The sequence below is a fragment of the Amia ocellicauda genome, chromosome 15 (assembly GCF_036373705.1).
Source record: "Amia ocellicauda isolate fAmiCal2 chromosome 15, fAmiCal2.hap1, whole genome shotgun sequence".
NCBI classification, from domain to species: domain Eukaryota; kingdom Metazoa; phylum Chordata; class Actinopteri; order Amiiformes; family Amiidae; genus Amia; species Amia ocellicauda.
The window spans coordinates 25,843,032-25,862,289 of record NC_089864.1 but is presented as its reverse complement, the minus strand read 5'-3'; the positions used below and the strand labels follow the sequence as shown (position 1 = coordinate 25,862,289).

Here is a 19,258-nt window from a genome sequence, read left to right as displayed (position 1 = left end):
TGCTTTTGTAGTTTTTCTGCTGTTTTTCTGCTATCCAGGAAGTGAAGACATGACATCCTTAAACTCTTAAAAAAGCTTACAGTGTTTGACATCCACCATTATGTGGTTTAAGATTGCTTATAAGGTAGAATCAAATTGTGAAAATGCCATACATCTTTCTTACTTTTACTTATACACTAATACACTATAGCAACACATAAAGCAAACAGGCATAAAACCTTTATTTTATGAACCGTGTTAGATCCATGATGAAGAATAGTTATATAATTTGAGCTTTGGGTCAATAACTTGTTTAAATCCCAGGGACAGCTGATCTGAACTGTGAACTCATCTGTAAGTGAAAAGCTAGCACGAATTCATAACACTATGAAAACACAATACCTGGAAATAACAGGTATACTTTATTAACACAGAAATGATGAGAAAGGTAAATGAAAAGTTGTCAGGTGATTAGCATTGTATTTTTGTAATCCCATTTAAAAAAAAGAAAAGTATATAAGTGTAAAAAGCAGGAGCTGATATGAATTGATCTGGTTTCACCATTCTGGGCTGAAATATTGTTTAGGGCAGGGAATAACATAAAATAAGATAGCAGGAAACATTTTAACACTGAATACTCAAACCATATATTTATTTATTCCCACCAATTTTGCGTAGGCATTTTCAGATTAATTGATGGTTAGCTTTCCCTTGCTAAGGGAGCTTTGAGTTCCCTGAGGAGAGGATCCAAGCCTGTGAGTCAGAGGATGAGACAGAAATGAAGCAGTAATATTGGTTTGTCTTTTGATGACCTGGCAGGTCAAATGAAGAAAACATTAATAAAAGTGAGTTCTGAATTCCCTTGGCAATTACATTTTTGTGGAATGCTTTCATGCTGCCTACTGCTGTGCTATAAAGCAGAAGGAACATTTTTAAGGTATTATAAAAATGTACAAATATACAGGGCAATGGATAAAATGTTGGGGCCTGATACAAATTCAGTTAGTAATACTCCATCGAATTGTAATTTGGCCTGTACTTTACTTTACAAAAAACAATTTGTCCAAAGCTCTAAAATCAAAGAACATGTCATTTTTTATACATACCAAGAGGTTCTGTATCATTAAGCTAAGGTCACACTACATGATTTTTAGCCTGATTTTAGCCTGATTTGGCCCTCCCGACAAATCTGCATTGATAATGACGACAAGCAGCTTTTCGGGGCACGTCCCCGCTACCGATGATCGTGTAGTGTGAGATGGTCCACGATGCAATTACAATCCAATTGTAAGATAGTTGGAGCCCCTACAATTTTATTAAAGTTTTACAATTTATAACTCGATCGGCACCGATCATGTAGGTTGACATGATCAGCATCACATGGAGACTGGCAGCAGCCAATGAGAGTTGAGCTCATTGGAAAAAAAAAAAAAGAAACAGGAAGAATTAACATGAGAAAAGTATTTGATTTTCATAAGTATTTATTCAAATATTGCAAATAACAATGGTTGTCTTGGGGCATGTTATTTAAGAATACAGGCAAAGTAATATTTTCAAATACAAATACCAATTAGTATCTGTAATTGACCCAGGTCTGCGCAAAATATCAATACCTACAAGTGATGATCATACTGTGGGATGGATATAGCCTGTGACTGTTGCTCACCTCCAGCTCTCACAGCAGAGTATATAGGCTATTGCCCTCGCCTCCCCAGCCATGTCTTCACCCACTTTCTCTTTTCGCTACGCTTTTTGTTTGTCTGCACAGACAAACAGACAGCAACAGCGGCAAGCTTGTGGTCACATTCTTATTGCACAGATTTCCGCAGATCTGCAGAAATCGACCAATCCCATTGGTTGTGTCGGAGTTTCCCACAACAAAGGATTTCAATCATTAAGTGTGTGACCCCCTGTACTCTGTGTAGTGTGCAAAAGGTTAAAAAAGGTTGTTAAATGTGAGCTGCCCACCAAAATCGTGTCGGTCTGTAGAAATCGTGTAGTGTGATCCTAGCATTAGTCAAGTTTGTCAAGAATTGATTACTAATTTCTCCAGCAATGAGTTAATCCGGCATAGTAAAGTGGAGGATGTTATTGGTGATTTAATAGAGATGGATACATCTAAGTCTTACAAGACTTCCAAACAGTATCACACAGCTGACAGATTCCATAGGTAGAGATGCAAGGAAAATAAAATTATATTATAAAACTATGAAAGTAATGTTTTTTTGTCATCAAGGAAACAGAGTTTAAACATAAATTGCCTGCCTGATCTATATCTATAGCAATGGCAGAGTTCTTGTTCCCATGATATGCCTTTGCCAATTTCCTTGTCTGTCCCGGCTTTGGGAATCTTGTTTCTGGCATTACCCACGGCCTCAGATCATTGCAGTATTTATAGACGGGGCCACTCTGTCACATTCCTGTTGTCACCCGCAAAAGCACACGGGGCTTCGAAAGCTGTTTAATGTTTTTCAGAGAAGACATTTGTGTCACTTAGTGGTGACAATAAGGAAATAAAAGAAAATCTTGTTCATGATTGTTATCAGGGGAAGACAGAAATTGTGTGTCCTGAGGCTGTATTTTAGAGCAAGCGATCGGTAAAAAAAAGCTTTATAAAGCATCATTTTCAAATCAAAAGAAAAATGTCCTTTTCTGAAAATGTGAGCAATTAAAGTGCCTAGTATAACCTAGACCTGATTTTAAATAGGATTTGCTGTAGTATGGTAATTACCACATCATAAAAGCATGACAATCATATGCAATTAAGTCATATCAATTTTATATATAATCTAGCTGGTAAGTCTAGTTAGGCAGCTACAGTCTTTTCTGGGGGGCAACATCTTTGACCAAAACTCTGTATTTAAACAGGTTTATGGCTCACATTTTATCTACTGAGTATGCTGATCTGAATCAATTATTTCAACCATTTCATCACATGGCCAAGTATATATTCTAAATATAGGTATAATAGACCCCAAAGCATACTTTGAGAGGTCTCCTCTTGCTCCTATAGACGTAGGTGCCTATTATAGAAAAATGTTGCCTGCTTTTGTCTTTTGCTGTCCTCGTGTTTGATCGATGTAGTGCTAATGGTGTGGATCCATTAATTAGCTTAACATGCCTTATCCCTCTTTGCTGCTTGTGTTTTAGGCCTTTTCCTTATGTTCATCCTGACTTTTTTACAAGACATAATGTGTAGGATTGTGAGTCTGAGCTTTGTTGATGTGTGTGTCTGTGTGTGCCCTAAAATCTCAGTACTAGGTTCTGAGGAATCCTTGGTTTTTGGACACAAGTTTATCCTTTTTTGTGTATGATCCCATTGACATTCTTAATAGTTCTCAATCCCTTTGATTTGCGTAATTATTATTGTCCATTTGTCCATAACTAGATTTCTGCTTTAATAGGGATTCAACTTGGAGGAAAGAAGACGTTTTAAGAATGTGAATGTGTTTGTAATGTGTTTTCGATGTATCAGCTGATTACACACTGGCTCTATGGTCATTTCAGGTAACATAAGAATCTTGTTAATTTTCACAAGTGTGAAAAGCACTATTATTATTGCTTGATACAAAAAGCAATTTAAAAATTACTGATATTATTTTCTCTTGTATTATTTTCCCCAATAACTATTTCTGTGTTACATTTCATATTGATCAGTAAGGCAAGGCTTAACGATATTCATACCTGCATATTGTTATTGTATGGCTAAAAGTAGTAACTGCAGTATTGAAAAGGTGTTTTATCAGCAGTATACTGAAACTACATACATAACACAGTATAGCATTTTCAAAGTTTTTAGTAATGACTGAATGTTATCTGCATGTTGTGATCTATATGGCAAGAATGTAAATGAAGAAATGTATGCTTCCAAAGAAATTCAACAATTTTTTATTTCAATCTTGTTATATGGCATATAAAACTAAATTGAAAATGTGTCATTGTTCTGTATGGGATAAACAATAATATGATTTGAATAACCTGAGCAGAACTGTTGGAATTTTGCTTTGAAGACATTGTTGAAATGTTACATGCAAGATAGTCATTGGGATGATGAAACCTGAAATGACTGAGAGTTGGTAGCATTACATATAATCCCTATTTCACTGCTGAAATGTGATCATTTACAATGCAGAGACACAGCCATTGTGTTCAAATTTGATCACATTGTGATCTTTGCATTCTTCCTTTCTCTTACAGCTACCTTGTGGACAGCAGTTGTTCCATCTATATGATTACAAAAGTATTCACCCCCTTTCCACATTTCATGGTGTTACAACATGAAATCAGAATGTATTTAATCAGGAGTTTTAGCCACTGATCAACACAAAACATTTCCATAATGTCATTGATTTTTTTTTTCTAAATGAATTATAAATTACAAAAACAAAAAATAACAAAAAACAAATTACAAAACAGAAAATAATTGAATGCATAAGTAATCACCCATTTCAGTCAATATTTGGTAGAGGCACCTTTGGCAGCAATTACAGCCCTGAGTCTATGTGGATAAGTCTCTACCAGCTTTGCACATCTGGACACAGACATTTTTGCCCATTCTTCTTTGCAAAATTGCTCAAGCTCCATCAAGTTGGATGGGGACCTTTGGTGAACAGCAATTTTCAACTCTTTCCACATATTCTCAATTGGATTGAGGTCTGGGATTTGACTGGACCACTCCAGGACATTGACCTTTTTGTTCGTAAGCCACTCCAGTGTGGCTTTAGCTGTATGTTAGGGGTCATTGTCCTGCTGGAAGATGGATCTTCTCCCAAGTCTCAGGTCTCTTGCAGGCTTCAGCAGATATTCTTCCAGGAATTCTCTGTACTTTGCTGCATCATTTTTGCCCTCCAGGCTCTGATGCAGAGAAGCATCCCCATAGCATGATGCTGCCACCACCATGCTTCACGGTAGGGATGATGTTCTCTGGATGATGTGCAGTGTTAGGCTCGCGCCAAACGTAGCGCTTAGCATTGAGGACAAAAAGCTCTATTTTGGTTTCATCAGACCATAGAATCTTCCTCGACTTGGTCTCCGAGTCTCCCACATGCCTTCTGGCAAACTCCAGCCAAGATTTTATGTGATTTGTTTTCACTCCCATAAAGGACACTTTTGTGAAGCACCTGGGTTATTGTTGCAGTATGCACAGTGTCTCCCAGCTCAGCTGTGGAAGACTGTAACTCCTTTAGCTCTGCCATAGGCCTCTTGGCAGCCTCCCTGACTAGTGCCCTTCTCACCCGGATACTCAGTTTTTGAGGATGACCTGATCTAGGCAGATTCACAGTTGTGCCATATTCTCTCCATTTCTTACTAATGGCCTTTACTGTGCTCCGGGGATATTCAATGCCTTGGAAATGTTTGTATATCCTACCCTTGATTGGTGCTTTTGATTAACCTTATTCCGGATTTGCTTTGAATGTTCATCAATCTTCATGATGTAGTTTTTGTTAGGAATTGTACTAACCAACTGTGGGACCTCCCAGAGACAGGTGTATTTAACCTGAAATCATGCGACACACCTTAATTGCACAAAGGTGGACTCCATTCAACTAATTACGTGACTTCTAAAGACAATTGGTTTCACCACAGCTCAATCACGTGTGTCATAGTAAAGGGGGTGATTAATTATACATTCAATTATTTTCTATTTTGTATTTGCAATACATTTAGAACAATTTGCAGATTATATTTTTCACTTTGACATGATAGACATTTTCTGTGATGATCAGTGACAAAAAATCCATTATGGATTAAATCCATTCTGATTTCATGTTGTAACACAATGAAATGTGGAAAAGTCCTAGGGGGGTGAATACTTTTGAGAGAAACTGTATATTATTGTGATGTTTTTACAATGGTTTACATTTTCCTTGACTTGGATCACAGTAATCATAAAGCTGATGAAATGTACTAAAGAAGCAAGCTTTCTAATGTCAGTGCTTCATATGTCCAGTACACTAGCTCTCACCAAGCTATACTATCTTAGAACAGTCATTTTATATAACTGGCTGGTGTGTTTCCAATACTGAAAAGTGTGAATAATATTATCACTTAATTAAAAGTTCGTTTCATGTGAATACTGGGTTGTTTGAAAATTGTATTTTTTACGAGGGTTATTTTGGGGTTCACCAACTTTTTCTGTCTCTGTCTCTCTCTCTCTCCCTCCCTCTCTCTCTCTGTCTGTCAATATATGAAAATATGTGGCAAGGTCTGTTTCGAATGATATGAAAATCCTGTTTTTAAGCCAAAAATACTTTTATTTAATGACTGAAAATATAGTGTGCTGTCTAACTAATGTCATGAAATCATCCAACTCCATCTGCTCATTCAACTGTACCTTTGTCTGGCTGGTCATTGACAGAGCTGCACTAACCCACAGCTTTCAGGATGATCACACAGTCTTACTAACCAGTGTCCATTCATCTTCCTAGTACTTTCACAATGCAGTCTACACAAGAGCATCCAAATCTGCTCCGCACTAGTTTTAACTTGCACATTGAGATCAATATGATAAGCAAAACCAATCTCAGCAGCACAATATCGTCACAATGGACAGTGCACATGGACAAAACAGCACCCATTTTTCTGCTACTCTGGCCTCTGCGCAACGCACCTTCCAGTGGAAATTGAATTTCCAGATACCATTTTCATCTTGCAAGTACAGTCCTGCTGCACAAGACCACTTCATCCCCAGCTTTGCCTGCACGGCCCACAATCTCAGAGCTCCGTTCTTGGCTCTATAGTGCTGCCCATACCACATTTGAAAGTTGCAAAAAACACAAACCAAAAGACCAAAAGTCCCATATTCATAAAGCCAACCAACAAGTACACCAAATATATGTACTTTCACCTATATTTGGACATCAATTAGAGTCCATTCATCAAAGTGGTCAAAGTGGGCTGTCTCTTTAAAAACAGTTTTTTTGCCCCTTTAAAAAGTCTATGGTTCTACCGAGCCTGTGAATGTTGCCTTCTGAGATTAAAAAACCTCAGACTAGGCTTCACTAAATTGCAATTATAGTAATTTAACAGCCCTAGCAAGGGAAACAGTGGCTAAAAATCAGTAACACTCAAGCTTAACCCTTTTCATTATACCATAGGAATGTTAGAAAAAATTAATGACCATTCATTATTATTTGGTATTGGTCCAAATAAGTTTTTACAACTGACTGCTATAGGCCTGTCCCTTCATACAGACACAACTCAGTGCTGTTGAATTGTATTGTGATTATATATGTAGTTTATATGTAGATTATGAATTTAATCTGATAGTACTAATACACCCTTATAACGGTGCCCACTTATTCAGTCAGTCGCTAAAGCAGTATTTTGTATCTTTTGTTAGCTCCCTACTTCAGCAAGCAGCTCCTCAGCGTTCAACAGAATTCGTAGAACCTCTGGGTAAAATGTCAAGCTCATTACCCACCAAAGCACCGCACTGACAGTAGATCCGTTTTTTAGCTGGCAGTAAAGAGACAGGCCCTTTTTGAAATATCTTTTTAATCCCCCCTGAATAAAATCGGGGAAACAGGAGAGAAGAAATAAAAAATCAATTAAAAACGCTTTCACATTTAATGATGCCTTTCTAACTTGCCTTTCTACCCCCTTCACTTGCCCCCTCCATCCTGTATAGGGTTACTTTAGTGATCCATGGAATGTATTTGACTTCCTCATCGTAATTGGCAGCATAATAGACGTCATTCTGAGTGAGATCAATGTGAGTATACCACTACCTTTCCCGCATTTTCTCTGTCCCCTTTCTTTCTCTCTCTCCCTCTCTCTCGTTGTGGTTCCTTCTCTCTCTACCACGTCACTGTATTCTGTACATGTGTTTTATTTTTATTTTTTTACCCAGAGTTCTTTCTTTCCCGACGCCAATGTGTTTCAGCCCCATAAAAGATGGACTGTACCCCCTAAGGGGGGCCGCTGGTGAAATGGGTATTTTTTTTGTTTGTTCGTTTTGTTTGGTTTGACAAAAATCAAAGAGTGTGGGTAGAGTGTTGAAGGTAGGATCGAGGGAGACCTTGCGTGAGAGCAAGCTTTTATTTCTGTGCTTGTTGTACTTCACTGCCACTAACGAGACACAGCGTGACTAACCCGGACAACAAGTCATGTGTACCGCTGAAAAGCATGATGGTCGTCCTTCCTTTTTTGTTGATTTCAGTTTTTGTTTGTTTCCAGTTTTTATTTTATGATTTGAAGAACGTTCATGTGTAACCCTTTTTTTTCTTATTCTTTTCTCTTCTCTCCTTTTTTTTCTTTTTGTTCTGTTTTTTTTTTTTTTTTTTTTTTTGTCCTATGCAGCACTATTTTTGTGATGCATGGAATACATTTGACGCCTTAATTGTTGTTGGTAGCGTTGTTGATATAGCTATCACTGAGGTGAACGTAAGTAGACGGACACTTTTCCATGAACGTGCCTGCTCTCACTCTATGTCTGTCTGAGACTAGCTAGGATCTCAACTGTTGCATTGTCTCAACTTACTTTTTTTTACTTATATTTTTAACATTTTCTTTTCTTTTTCAATTTATATATTTCTTTTTTTTAAAGGAGTCCAAAATCTCCCTTTGGCATGAAACAGACTGTATAGCAGGAGAGAGTGGTGACATTCAGTAAATACCCTTAGAGATATCACTACAATCCTTTGTAGTAACAGAAGAGTAGTTAAGTTAAAACCTTAGGTAACACTTTATAATAATGTCCAGCATTTCTAATTAATGAATTTATGTATACCACAGGAATAACAACTTGATATCTTATACATTTCCTCTGAGCTTGGATGTTGGTCAGGTGTTTAAGCCCTAATCCTGACCCCCATACTAACCTTAATTGTTACACATGTGATTAACATCAGAACTCAAGGGAAGTCCATGACTTATTCAGGTGGTATTGCTATATAGTATTCATTAATTATTTCATTAGGCATTGGTAACCATTATTGAAAAGTGCGACCAAAATATATAATTTTTAAATATATAAATAACAAAAAAGCAGCACTCATTTTGATGTTTCTGCACAGATCCTTAGGTTAAACATTTCTAAATCAGTCACAAATACAAGTTTGAATTATTACCTATTTAATTTATAGATGTTTTTTTTTTTATATAGATAGTTTTTTTTTTGAAGTAGCAGTATATAGATGTAGTAGTTCTTTCATTTGGTTACATTTTGCGTAGATGTTGACTGTTTTTCACATTTATATGCACTCACAGTAAAGACTGAAAACAGGAAAAAACTAAACCAAGACTAGAAAAGCATTCATCCTGTTTGCCTGTTGAGTTATTCAAACCAAACAAAGTAATTTGTTTCCAGGCAAAATTCACAATGTTGTACTCTATGGTGTGATATTGACCTTTTGTTTTTAATAACATGTTTTAAGACAAACATTAACTCCTTACAAATCCACTAGGACTCCTTAAGTGATTTAATTTAATTCCTCACAGTTAGAGAACTGGCAGCCATCCCTGATCATTGATAATCACTGATCAGTAATCCTGAAGTCATTATATTGTGTAGATCAGTATGGTACTAATTTATCATGAGACAAGAAGGCTCTGTGAATTACCCCCTTCATTTAGTTTCACAAAGTTTGGTTACTGACTCCAAGTCAAGCCTGGAATGTATGCCTTCCTCCTGCTATACAGTGTGTTAATTCTCTGCACTAACTTTATTTTGGTTCACAGTTCAGTTTTGGATTGTTTTTTGTTTTGTTTTTTTGTTATTGGCATGATTCTGTTTCTTCTCACTTTTTTGAAAAAAAGAAGAAGGAAAACATAATGATAACAATAAAGAGCCCTTCACTTCATTTGATGTTTTAAGCAACCCTTTGCACTTTTTTAAAACAAAACATTACAAAATAAAAGCTTTCACTGGTATACAAAAGCACACCTGGCTTTTGACAAGCTGGTGCATAGCTCTACCTATTGCTCTCCTGTAGATACCTGTCTAGACCCTGCTTGGTCTTTTCTCTACCCACAGCCAAGCTCAAACACACTGCAAACTAAAATTATCAGCAGATGCTTCCTAAAAGAAAAAAAAAAAAAAAAAGTTTGCCAGCTCTGGTGTCTTGTTGACTGATGTCCGGCTGCATATACTTGAATGCTGTTCCTTTCTGTCTGATGCACTTGCTCTTTATGAATGTCTTCTCTCTTTGTCTTGTTGGGTGGGGTGTTCTTCACCCAAGGCCTCTAGGTTCCCCAGGTAGGGTTTTTAACTAAAAGAGACCTGTGCAATTATTATACACCTGATGTTATAGTCACTATTTGTGCCTCAATATATATCAAAGTGTAGCTAAGGTTGGCCTAGTAACACACCTGATGAGTGGAATCCTGATGGTAAGCTACATTAAAACCAAATCAAACAGAAATACTTTTTAGGCTTTGAAAATCTTCAATGTATCAGAAGTAACATTATTGTCTCTTTTAATATTTGGATAGCCTTACATTGATCAGTTGTTGTATCCTTCACTTAAGTCTGCCCTGCTAGGGCTATTAAAATATGAATGCAGCAAAGATCAAAATTACTATAGAAATCAACAAAACAAAGTCCTAAATTGGAACCTGGGTTATCTAAAGGCCTGGAATTATAAGTGAAAGTGGTTTCTATTTGGAATTATCTATTCCAGTTTATATAGTATTATTATTTTTAATTTAAATGTATTTTAGCTCAGTTTCTCACTGATGCAACCTGAGAGCTATGCAATTATGGAATGCACCCAACTTATTGTCATGTTATTAAAACTACAACTGTGGTTTGATCTGGACACTTCCCTTATTAAAATATTCCCACAATTCGGATTAAAGAAACTGCATCCAAGATAATGCCCACAATAATGCCACTGCAGGTCTTGGCCTCTTCACAATCTTGGACAACAAAGACAAGAAAAAGGGACAATTGCACATATATACCTCCTAATGAGATATTACAGTTAGCAGAGCTGTTTCTAATGTTTTACATGGCCTAATGATTTAGTGTAATTACTATAAATAGTATCTGTAGTAGCTGTAGTAGTAGAACATATATATATATATACAAATGTAATAAAAGTGGAGCAGCCATGGGTAATTTACAATTATAAGTTAAAATGATTAATGAAACCATCATGTACATTAATTGAATGTATGTAACCCCGGTTAGCTGAAGAAGAGAATGCTACTCAGAGGGTATCAAAGCTGCCTGTAGGCCAGTCTGCAATTTCATATAAACAGTCCTTCACATTTCCTATTAGTATATATTGCCCTACGTGGACTGATTCTTCCTCTTTGTCAGGAGTCTGAACTTCAAATGCCATCTTGCAGCCTTTGGGTAATGTTCCCTTTTTCAGATAACCAGGGTTGCATTCACAACCTGTTGATATCTTTCAAGTTTAGAATGCTACCCAAACAGGGAGGGGTTAATGTATAACAAAACCATCGCAAAGGAGGAGGGCAGTAGACTGTTAAGGAAACCTTAACAATGCCTGTTAAGGGGAGGCCTCAATTCAACCAGAATAAGTATTTTTTTATATATAAACTACTGTGCAAACGTTTTAGGCAGGTGTGAAAAAATGCTGTAAAGTAAGAATGCTTTCAAAAATATACATGTTAATAGATTATATTTTTCAATTAACTAAATGCAAAGTGAGTGAACAGAAGAAAAATCTAAATCAAATCCATATTTGGTGTGACCACCCTTTGACTTCAAAACAGCATCAATTCTTCTAGGTACAATTGCACAAAGTCAGGGAGTTTAGTAGGCATATAGTCAGGTGTATGATTAAACAATTATACCAAACAGGTGCTAATGATCATCAATTCAATATGTAGGTTGAAACACAATCATTAACTGAAACAGAAACAGCTGTGTAGGAGGAATAAACCTGGGAGAGGAACAGCCAAACTCAGCTAACAAGGTGAGGTTTCTGAAGACAGTTTACTGGCAAAAGTCACACCATGGTAAGACTGAGCACAGCAACAAGACACAAGGTAGTTATACTGCATCAGCAAGGTCTCTCCCAGGCAGACATTTCAAGGCAGACAGGGGTTTCCAGATGTGCTGTCCAAGCTCTTTTGAAGAAGCACAAATAAACGGGCAACGTTGAGGACCGTAGACGCAGTGGTCGGCCAAGAAAACTTACTGCAGCAGATGAAAGACACATCATGCTTACTTCCCTTCATCATGCTTACTTCCCTTCACATCGGAAGATGTCCAGCAGCTCAGAATTGGCAGGAAACAGTGGACATGGAAACAAGGCCAAGCGACTCAACTATACATGAATACACAGGAACTGAGTGGCAGAAAAATGGCAGGTGCTCTGGACTGATGAGTCAAACTTTGAAATATTTGGCTGTAGCAGAAGGCAGTTTGTTCGCCAAAGGGCTGGAGAGCGGTACATGAATGAGTGTCTGCAGGCAACTGTGAAGCATGGTGGAGGTTCCTTGCAAGTTTGGGGCTGCATTTCTGCAAATGGTGTTGGGTATTAGGTCAGAATGAATGGTCTCCTCAATGCTGAGAAGTACAATACCATCATGCAATACCATCAGGGAGGCATCTGATTGGCCCCAAATTAATTCTGCAACTTGACAATGACCCAAACATACAGCGAAACTCATTAAAAACTATCTTCAGCGTAAGGATGAACAAGGAGTCCTAGAAGTGATGATATGGCCCCCACAGAGCCCTGATCTCAACATCATCGAGTCTGTCTGGGATTCCATGAAGAGAGAGAAGCAACTGAGGCTGCCTAAATCCACAGAACTGTGGTTAGTTCTCCAAGATGTTCGGGCCAACCTACCTGCCAAGTTCCTTCAAACTCTGTGTGCAAGTGTACCTAGAAGAATTGATGCTGTTTTGAAGGCAAATGGTGGTCACACCAAATACTGATTTACTCACTTTGCATTTTGTTAATTGATGAATATAATGTATTAACGTGTCTATTTTTGAAAGCATTCTTACTTTACAGCATTTTTTCACACCTGCCTAAAACTTTTGCACTGTACTGTATATAAAAAAACACACCCAGGATTAGGACACAATCAACTCTACTGGGCACTATTTACAAAAAACAGAAGCAAAGAGAACAAACCCACCAGTCATCTAGATATTTGAGGATGCATAACACCTGACTGCGCTGGGGGGCTAGCTCTGCATCCATGCACTTGGACAGAGTGCGGGGAGCTAGAGACAAGCCGAATGGACCTTTGGGCTCAAAACTGAGAAACTTTCTTTGTGCTGGCATGATGGGAACATGAAAGTAAGTGTCTTTCAGATCCACCATGGTAAACCAGTTGCCGGGCAGTGAGGCATGAGCTGGGGTCTCTACACTGAGGCATAAGCTGGGGTCTCTACACTGGAATCATGGCAGAGAAAGGGCCAGTAGCAGGGAGGGTCATGAGGAGGATGAAGGACTCAGCAACAAGAGGAACTATGAAGCCACCGTGGATGGCCTGGACTCACTAGGGGGTGACAAAGTGTCTAGATACTCGCTCCATGCTTCGGAGCCAGGAGGGCAGCTGGAAGCGCGTGCAGATTGTTCAGAAGGTGGGGTCTTCCAACACCCTGCGCTTGTGAACTGGGCCCAGGCAGATAGCATAGAAGTTGTGTCATGTAGCACAGTGGTAAAAGCATGTGCTGAATGAATATGCTCACTCCTTAACAGGGGTCTGATCAAGATGGTTGTGCACCAGCAAGAAGCCTTGTTTAAAAAGAAAGAAGGGAGATTATTGACCCTCAGGAAAAGGGAAACAGCCACTATTGATCCTAGATGCCTAGGATGGCTACAGATCTCCTACAGCCACAGCTTCAGACTGCAGTGACAAGCAAGCTGGCAGAGGAGCCCCTCACACTGCAAACAGTATTAAACTTTAAGCTTAAATTATAGTAATGTAATATAAGAATAAGAAAAGCTCTATCTTATGTCACATTGAGGTCCAGAAGAAACGGCAAAGAGTCCACGCAGGGAAATATATACAAACAGGAAAGAGGAAGAGCTATTTGTTTGACACGCAGACTGCCCTACAGGCAGCTTTGAAAGTCAAATGTTTCGACTAAGGTTCCATGGTAACTGGCTTAACCCCTCAACCTTTGGGTAGCATTCTCAAGTTGAAAGAAAACCACCAGAGCCTCAGGCTGCGTCCACACTGGTAACAAACCTTTTTTGTTTTTTCTGTGGTAAGAAATATATTGATTGCCCTTTTGTTTACATTTAAAGGACCGACTTTGAATCAAAGATATTCTTATAGACTCCCTTTCTTTTACATTACAGGTCTGTGGTGCAGCCACCTTCCTAATTATATTATAAAATATAAATAAATTGGACAGTTAAAGAGCTGGCTGTGCTAAAAGGCAATTAAATGGTTTGCATTATCAAGTATTTGACTACTGAACCTACTCCAAACCAATCCAATGTGCACACAGACTCTGAAAGAGGCGTTTATTTAAAAAATATTTTCACATCTTGCTAACCATTGGAACATACATCTGTTACTGCCACATGAAAGTCAGGATTTAAATGATTAGATCAGTAATGTTCATATTTGGTTAAAAACTGTAGAAGTTTGTTTTTGGATTATTATTTTGAAAAAGCTTTTGAAACAGCCTCTGATTAAATAGACACAAAGATATGGTTGAACAATACATCTAATGTTTCCTAATGTCTATCCTATAATGGAACATATAGGACCCAGATTGCATTGGAACATTGCAATGGATAGTTCTGGAATATTTATGTGTATTACTCAACTTAAAACACAAGAAAGGACTGTAATAAATACATAAATAAATAAAAACATCCACAGCAACAAACAACTCTTTTGTGTATAACCGCAAGGGCTTTTTCAACCTGTTTTATTGCTTCTTGTTGCAGAATACTATCATATTAGCTTCCAATTCCTTCCAAAATACATTAACAAAGGGGCCAAGATAGTCTTGACATTAAAGCACTGCAGTGGGTTAACATGTTGGCGCATTGGTATATTTTACATAGCATGTCCACATGTGCACAAACACCACCAGCACCTGCACTGTCACAATAACCTGAAGGAAAGGCAAGGAGCCAGAGCTGTTACTCACATGGGGGCTTTTGAAAATGATATGGTCCCTGGTTATGTTGGTTTCATTAATTTAAATTACACATCTGTGTAATCTTAAGTTTATACAATATTTTGCAAGGAAAATTAATACTTGTATGGCATACCTTGTGCCATTGGAGTATTTCTTTATTTACTGAAAAATCATTTGCCTAGACAGAGAAGAGAGCACGCTACATAGATATTTAATCTCAAATTAAGTGAAGTAGTCTGCCACATTAATTGATTTTACACACAAAGAAACAACAGTTCGTTCATTACAAGCTAACTGGATTTCTGGAATCTTGATTAATTACAGAAATAGAGGGCAGCCTAATCAAATCCACTTTGTTTTTAGATGGCCGTTATCAATGTAGAAAAGGACATAGCTGTGCAATGATGATTGCATAACAGGGTTATTTCTACCAGGATAGACCAAACCTAAAACTGCAATTTCTATGACATAAGCACTATTTTTTATACATTTTAAGGTATATTAACTCATATTATGCTGTTTTCCTATTGTAAAATAATGTGTAGAATTCACTCTGGAGCAAAGCCTCAGATGAAACAGGCTAATGTGGAATCCTATCCCCTAACTATAGTGAACCCTACTCCCTGCAATCCCTGCCACGCATTAGGCATGGATCACGTCCAATCTGCCAAATCATTATAGCCATTGATGGGAGAGGGGATAGCTTCTTGAGACGCACCAGTGATAACCTTTGCAGGAAAACAGAGGAAGCTGTAATACTGTCAGCTTCTTATTCCTCCTGTATCTATTAGTTCATTTTTTCATTCAAAGGCTTTTTGAGGATGTTCTCTCAAGCCCTTTTTTGTAGTACCACACATTTAATAATATTCAAAAGGGAGAGATTAAACACTGTCACATGTGTTGCAACTCTCTTCCGAGCATATTACAATCAATTCAACCATAATTTCAGGTTCTTAAGCCTTAGTTGTACACCTCCTGTATATTAGGGACAACTGTGAGACATGTAAACCTGAAAGGGGTACCCCCCTGTACCTCCCATTGCACCAGATGAGTTTCTCTTAGAAGAATGGCAAAGTGGCAGGAATGTTTCTGTTCCTCGGTAGGTTACCCTACTATAGCTTTTATCTGTCTGCCTTTCTTTAAAGCCAGCTGACTCCGCCTCGTCTTCCCAATCATCCGGGGTAAGACAAATGGTACGGACCAACGGTAACCTTTCTATGCCCCATTTGTTCACTCTAGCTCCACCTACTGCCTCACCACACCACTTGAGCCGCATGCTGCCTGTGACTGTCTGTGTGTGCCAAACCATACATGGGCCAGTCCTCCCCGAGTTGGCATCTTGCGTCGTTCGTTTCAAACTGTGACAGCCCCGTGTGTCTTGCTGTTGTGCGTGCCATGCTCACCCTGTGGCACTGTGTTACCCTCCTCCTCTTGTTTTATCGTCTCTCACCAGAGAAGCGGGCATCTTGTTTTAAAACTGGTGGCTTTAAAAATGCAATATGGGCATCTCCAAACCTCTACTTGACCGATCTCTCTTGAGATGCGGGATAAATAAATTACGTCCCTCGGTTTCTGGAGCTACACAAACCAGGCCAAGATTGACAGTTAATAGACTGATCCATCTTAGTGGTCCAAAGTTTAGAGACCCCTGGATTATATTATGTATATGTATTATTTTGCCCCGAAACCTGCTGTGAACTGCAAACATATTAGTCCTTCTAATAAGTAAAACACAAAGTATATAGTATAGCAGTCATATTTAAACAATTTTATCTACTCCATATTTTATTTGTGATTTATAAGAAAAAAAAGAAAAAAAAGAAAAAAAAAAATATATATATATATATATATATATATATATATATATATATATATACATTTTAACTGATTGAAAATGTTCATATAAAGAGCCTGCTCAATGTTAGTGGTCTTCTGACATCCTGTTCACTATAGATGCAAATTCATTGTTGAGTAATTGTGGAGTTAGTGACTGAAATCCTTATGAGCTGTGAAACTTCAATATCACAGCTGCTTTTAGAAATGTGATTGGAAATCTTCAATTTCAGAAATTGCTGAGAAGAAAAAATGTACTTGATGATACATTCAAACATGCATCGGATTCCAGTGAAGATATTCTGCCACAGCCACCTCAACACCAGACATAACTGAAAACCTAGCCTTGGAGATGATCTTAATTCATCAATCCATTGAGTATGAAGGACAGGTATGCCAGGAAACCTTAGTAGAATCAGATCTGCAATGAACTGAAATTTCAAGACACTCAGAGTAGCCATCTGATTCATCTGGAAAATAAAACAACATTAGGAGAATATTTGAATGAAACTCAACCTTGTCCAGCAAGAGTTGGAAGACTTCCAGCAATATATGAAAGGGATACAAAATGGATGAGGGGAAGGTCCTTTAAGAGGTGAAGACTGGGCAGACAAGCCCAGACAAAGAACATCTGTTTTAAGGAACAATGGTTTTAGATCAATGAATGGAACCATATGGGAAAAGTTGGCATAGGCTAAAGTCTGGACCCAATAAAAACTCTGACCTACCCATGAATTGCTTTTTCAAAATGTCTACCTTATCAGGTTTTTTTAAATTATTTATCATTAGTAGAACATGACTTTTGTTAAGAAAATAAACAGCATTTGGGTACAAGTGTGTAATTTGCGATTTGGTTTTGGCAGAGATTGATAAACATGGATATCCCAATATGGACACTGTACCTTCCATGCATAGCATAGGTCTTCACTTAATCAGACTAAATATATATCGCAGAATACAACAATATATTAAGATATACAAATATATTCATTCCCAGGGTAATAGAACAATGACAACTATTTTTTTAAGTTGTTCTGACCTTCTGCCTTCATCTCCATTGTACAATCTGAATATAAGAAGGGTGGATGGATTGTAGCCTGTATTTAATTTTTTAAGGCCACTAGGATATCTCAACTTGTCCGATTCTCTCCAGGCTGTTGTCTTCAGAGTGTTGATGTTTGCCATAATTTCTTGTTTGGTAACTCGTTATGTGTGTATATATAACAAAAAAAAGGGACTCCAGAACACAGAAGACAATGCCAGGATCTCCATTACCTTCTTCCGACTATTCCGGGTGATGAGGTTGGTGAAGCTCCTGTCTCGGGGGGAGGGGATACGGACATTGTTGTGGACTTTCATCAAGTCCTTTCAGGTGAGAATGTCTCAAGGTACAGCACATGTTAGTGTTAGCCAAAGCAATTGACCAGAAGCGGGCTACCTGACCACACAGCTTGGCAGATACACAGACTAGATAAGCATACTGTAAATAGATGTGGATGTTTTGCATGTGTTTATTATTTACTACTTTGGAAAATTTGGAAAATGTGTTTTGGTTAATGGTGTTAAAATAAGGATGCCCTGTGTCTTATGTAAGTCAACAGCGTAATTATGTATTTTGTGGCCAAGATCTGCAGTTCTGGTCTGCAGTTCATTTATGGTACAGAACCAATATGATGGGTTTTTGGGAAACTGTTTTACTGGGACACTTTTTGAAGAGGTTACTATCCAGTGATCTGTTATAGATCTGTTCCTTTTGAGGTGTCTTGATACATCTGACATTACATCTTTATTCTAGTCAGGAGTGTAGAGCTTGTATTTTTAGTGTAATGTATGATATTTGTAGGATAGCTATTGCCTGAATTTTATAATGTATGGCGTAAAAGAAGTTCATGAAAGGATTTCAACAGTTACACAAATATGTTTCTATAATTGCAAGATGCTTATAATTATAAGCAGAAACAATAACAAGGCTGAATCTAAATAGTCCGTCTGCATTCATATACATATATATACATACATATACACTACTGGTCAAAATTTTTAGAACACCCCCATTTTTATTTAAATTTAAGCAGTTCAAGTCCAGTGAATAACCTGAAATGGTACAAAGGTAAGCGGTTGAAGAAACCCTTTTGAAAGGATGAAAACGGCAGCACAGGAGTTGTATTGCAAATGGAAAAGAAGTCTTTATTCAGGCTGGCCCGGAAGAATAACAGAGTGAACGTGAGGCAGTCTCGTGATCAAACAGATTTCTTACAGTTCTCTTCAGGGTTTTGCATTTTATTCAGTTTGAAAGAAAAGGTGAATGATGTCCAATCAGCAGAAGGCAGTATCCCGGATGTGCATGTGGATTGACTCAGCCCTAGCCTCTCTACTACATCTTCCTCCTTCGGAGTGTAGGGTTACAAA

General features: G+C 37.8%; 1 protein-coding gene across 4 annotated transcripts in view; it reads left to right on the top strand.

The window, feature by feature from the left end:
- Nucleotides 1-19,258, top strand: part of cacna1c (calcium channel, voltage-dependent, L type, alpha 1C subunit) — a 285,783-nt gene that overhangs the window by 246,250 nt on the left and 20,275 nt on the right. Inside the window, exons 29-31 of one of the 4 annotated variants that reach the window (XM_066724500.1) lie at nt 7,610-7,693; nt 16,162-16,209; nt 18,084-18,221. In XM_066724500.1, coding sequence (XP_066580597.1) covers nt 7,610-7,693; nt 16,162-16,209; nt 18,084-18,221 — 270 coding nt within the window. Of the gene's footprint in view, nt 1-7,609; nt 7,694-8,280; nt 8,365-16,161; nt 16,210-18,083; nt 18,222-19,258 lie in introns of all 4 variants that reach the window. The other 3 variants (XM_066724499.1, XM_066724501.1, XM_066724502.1) reach the window with 3 other exon arrangements.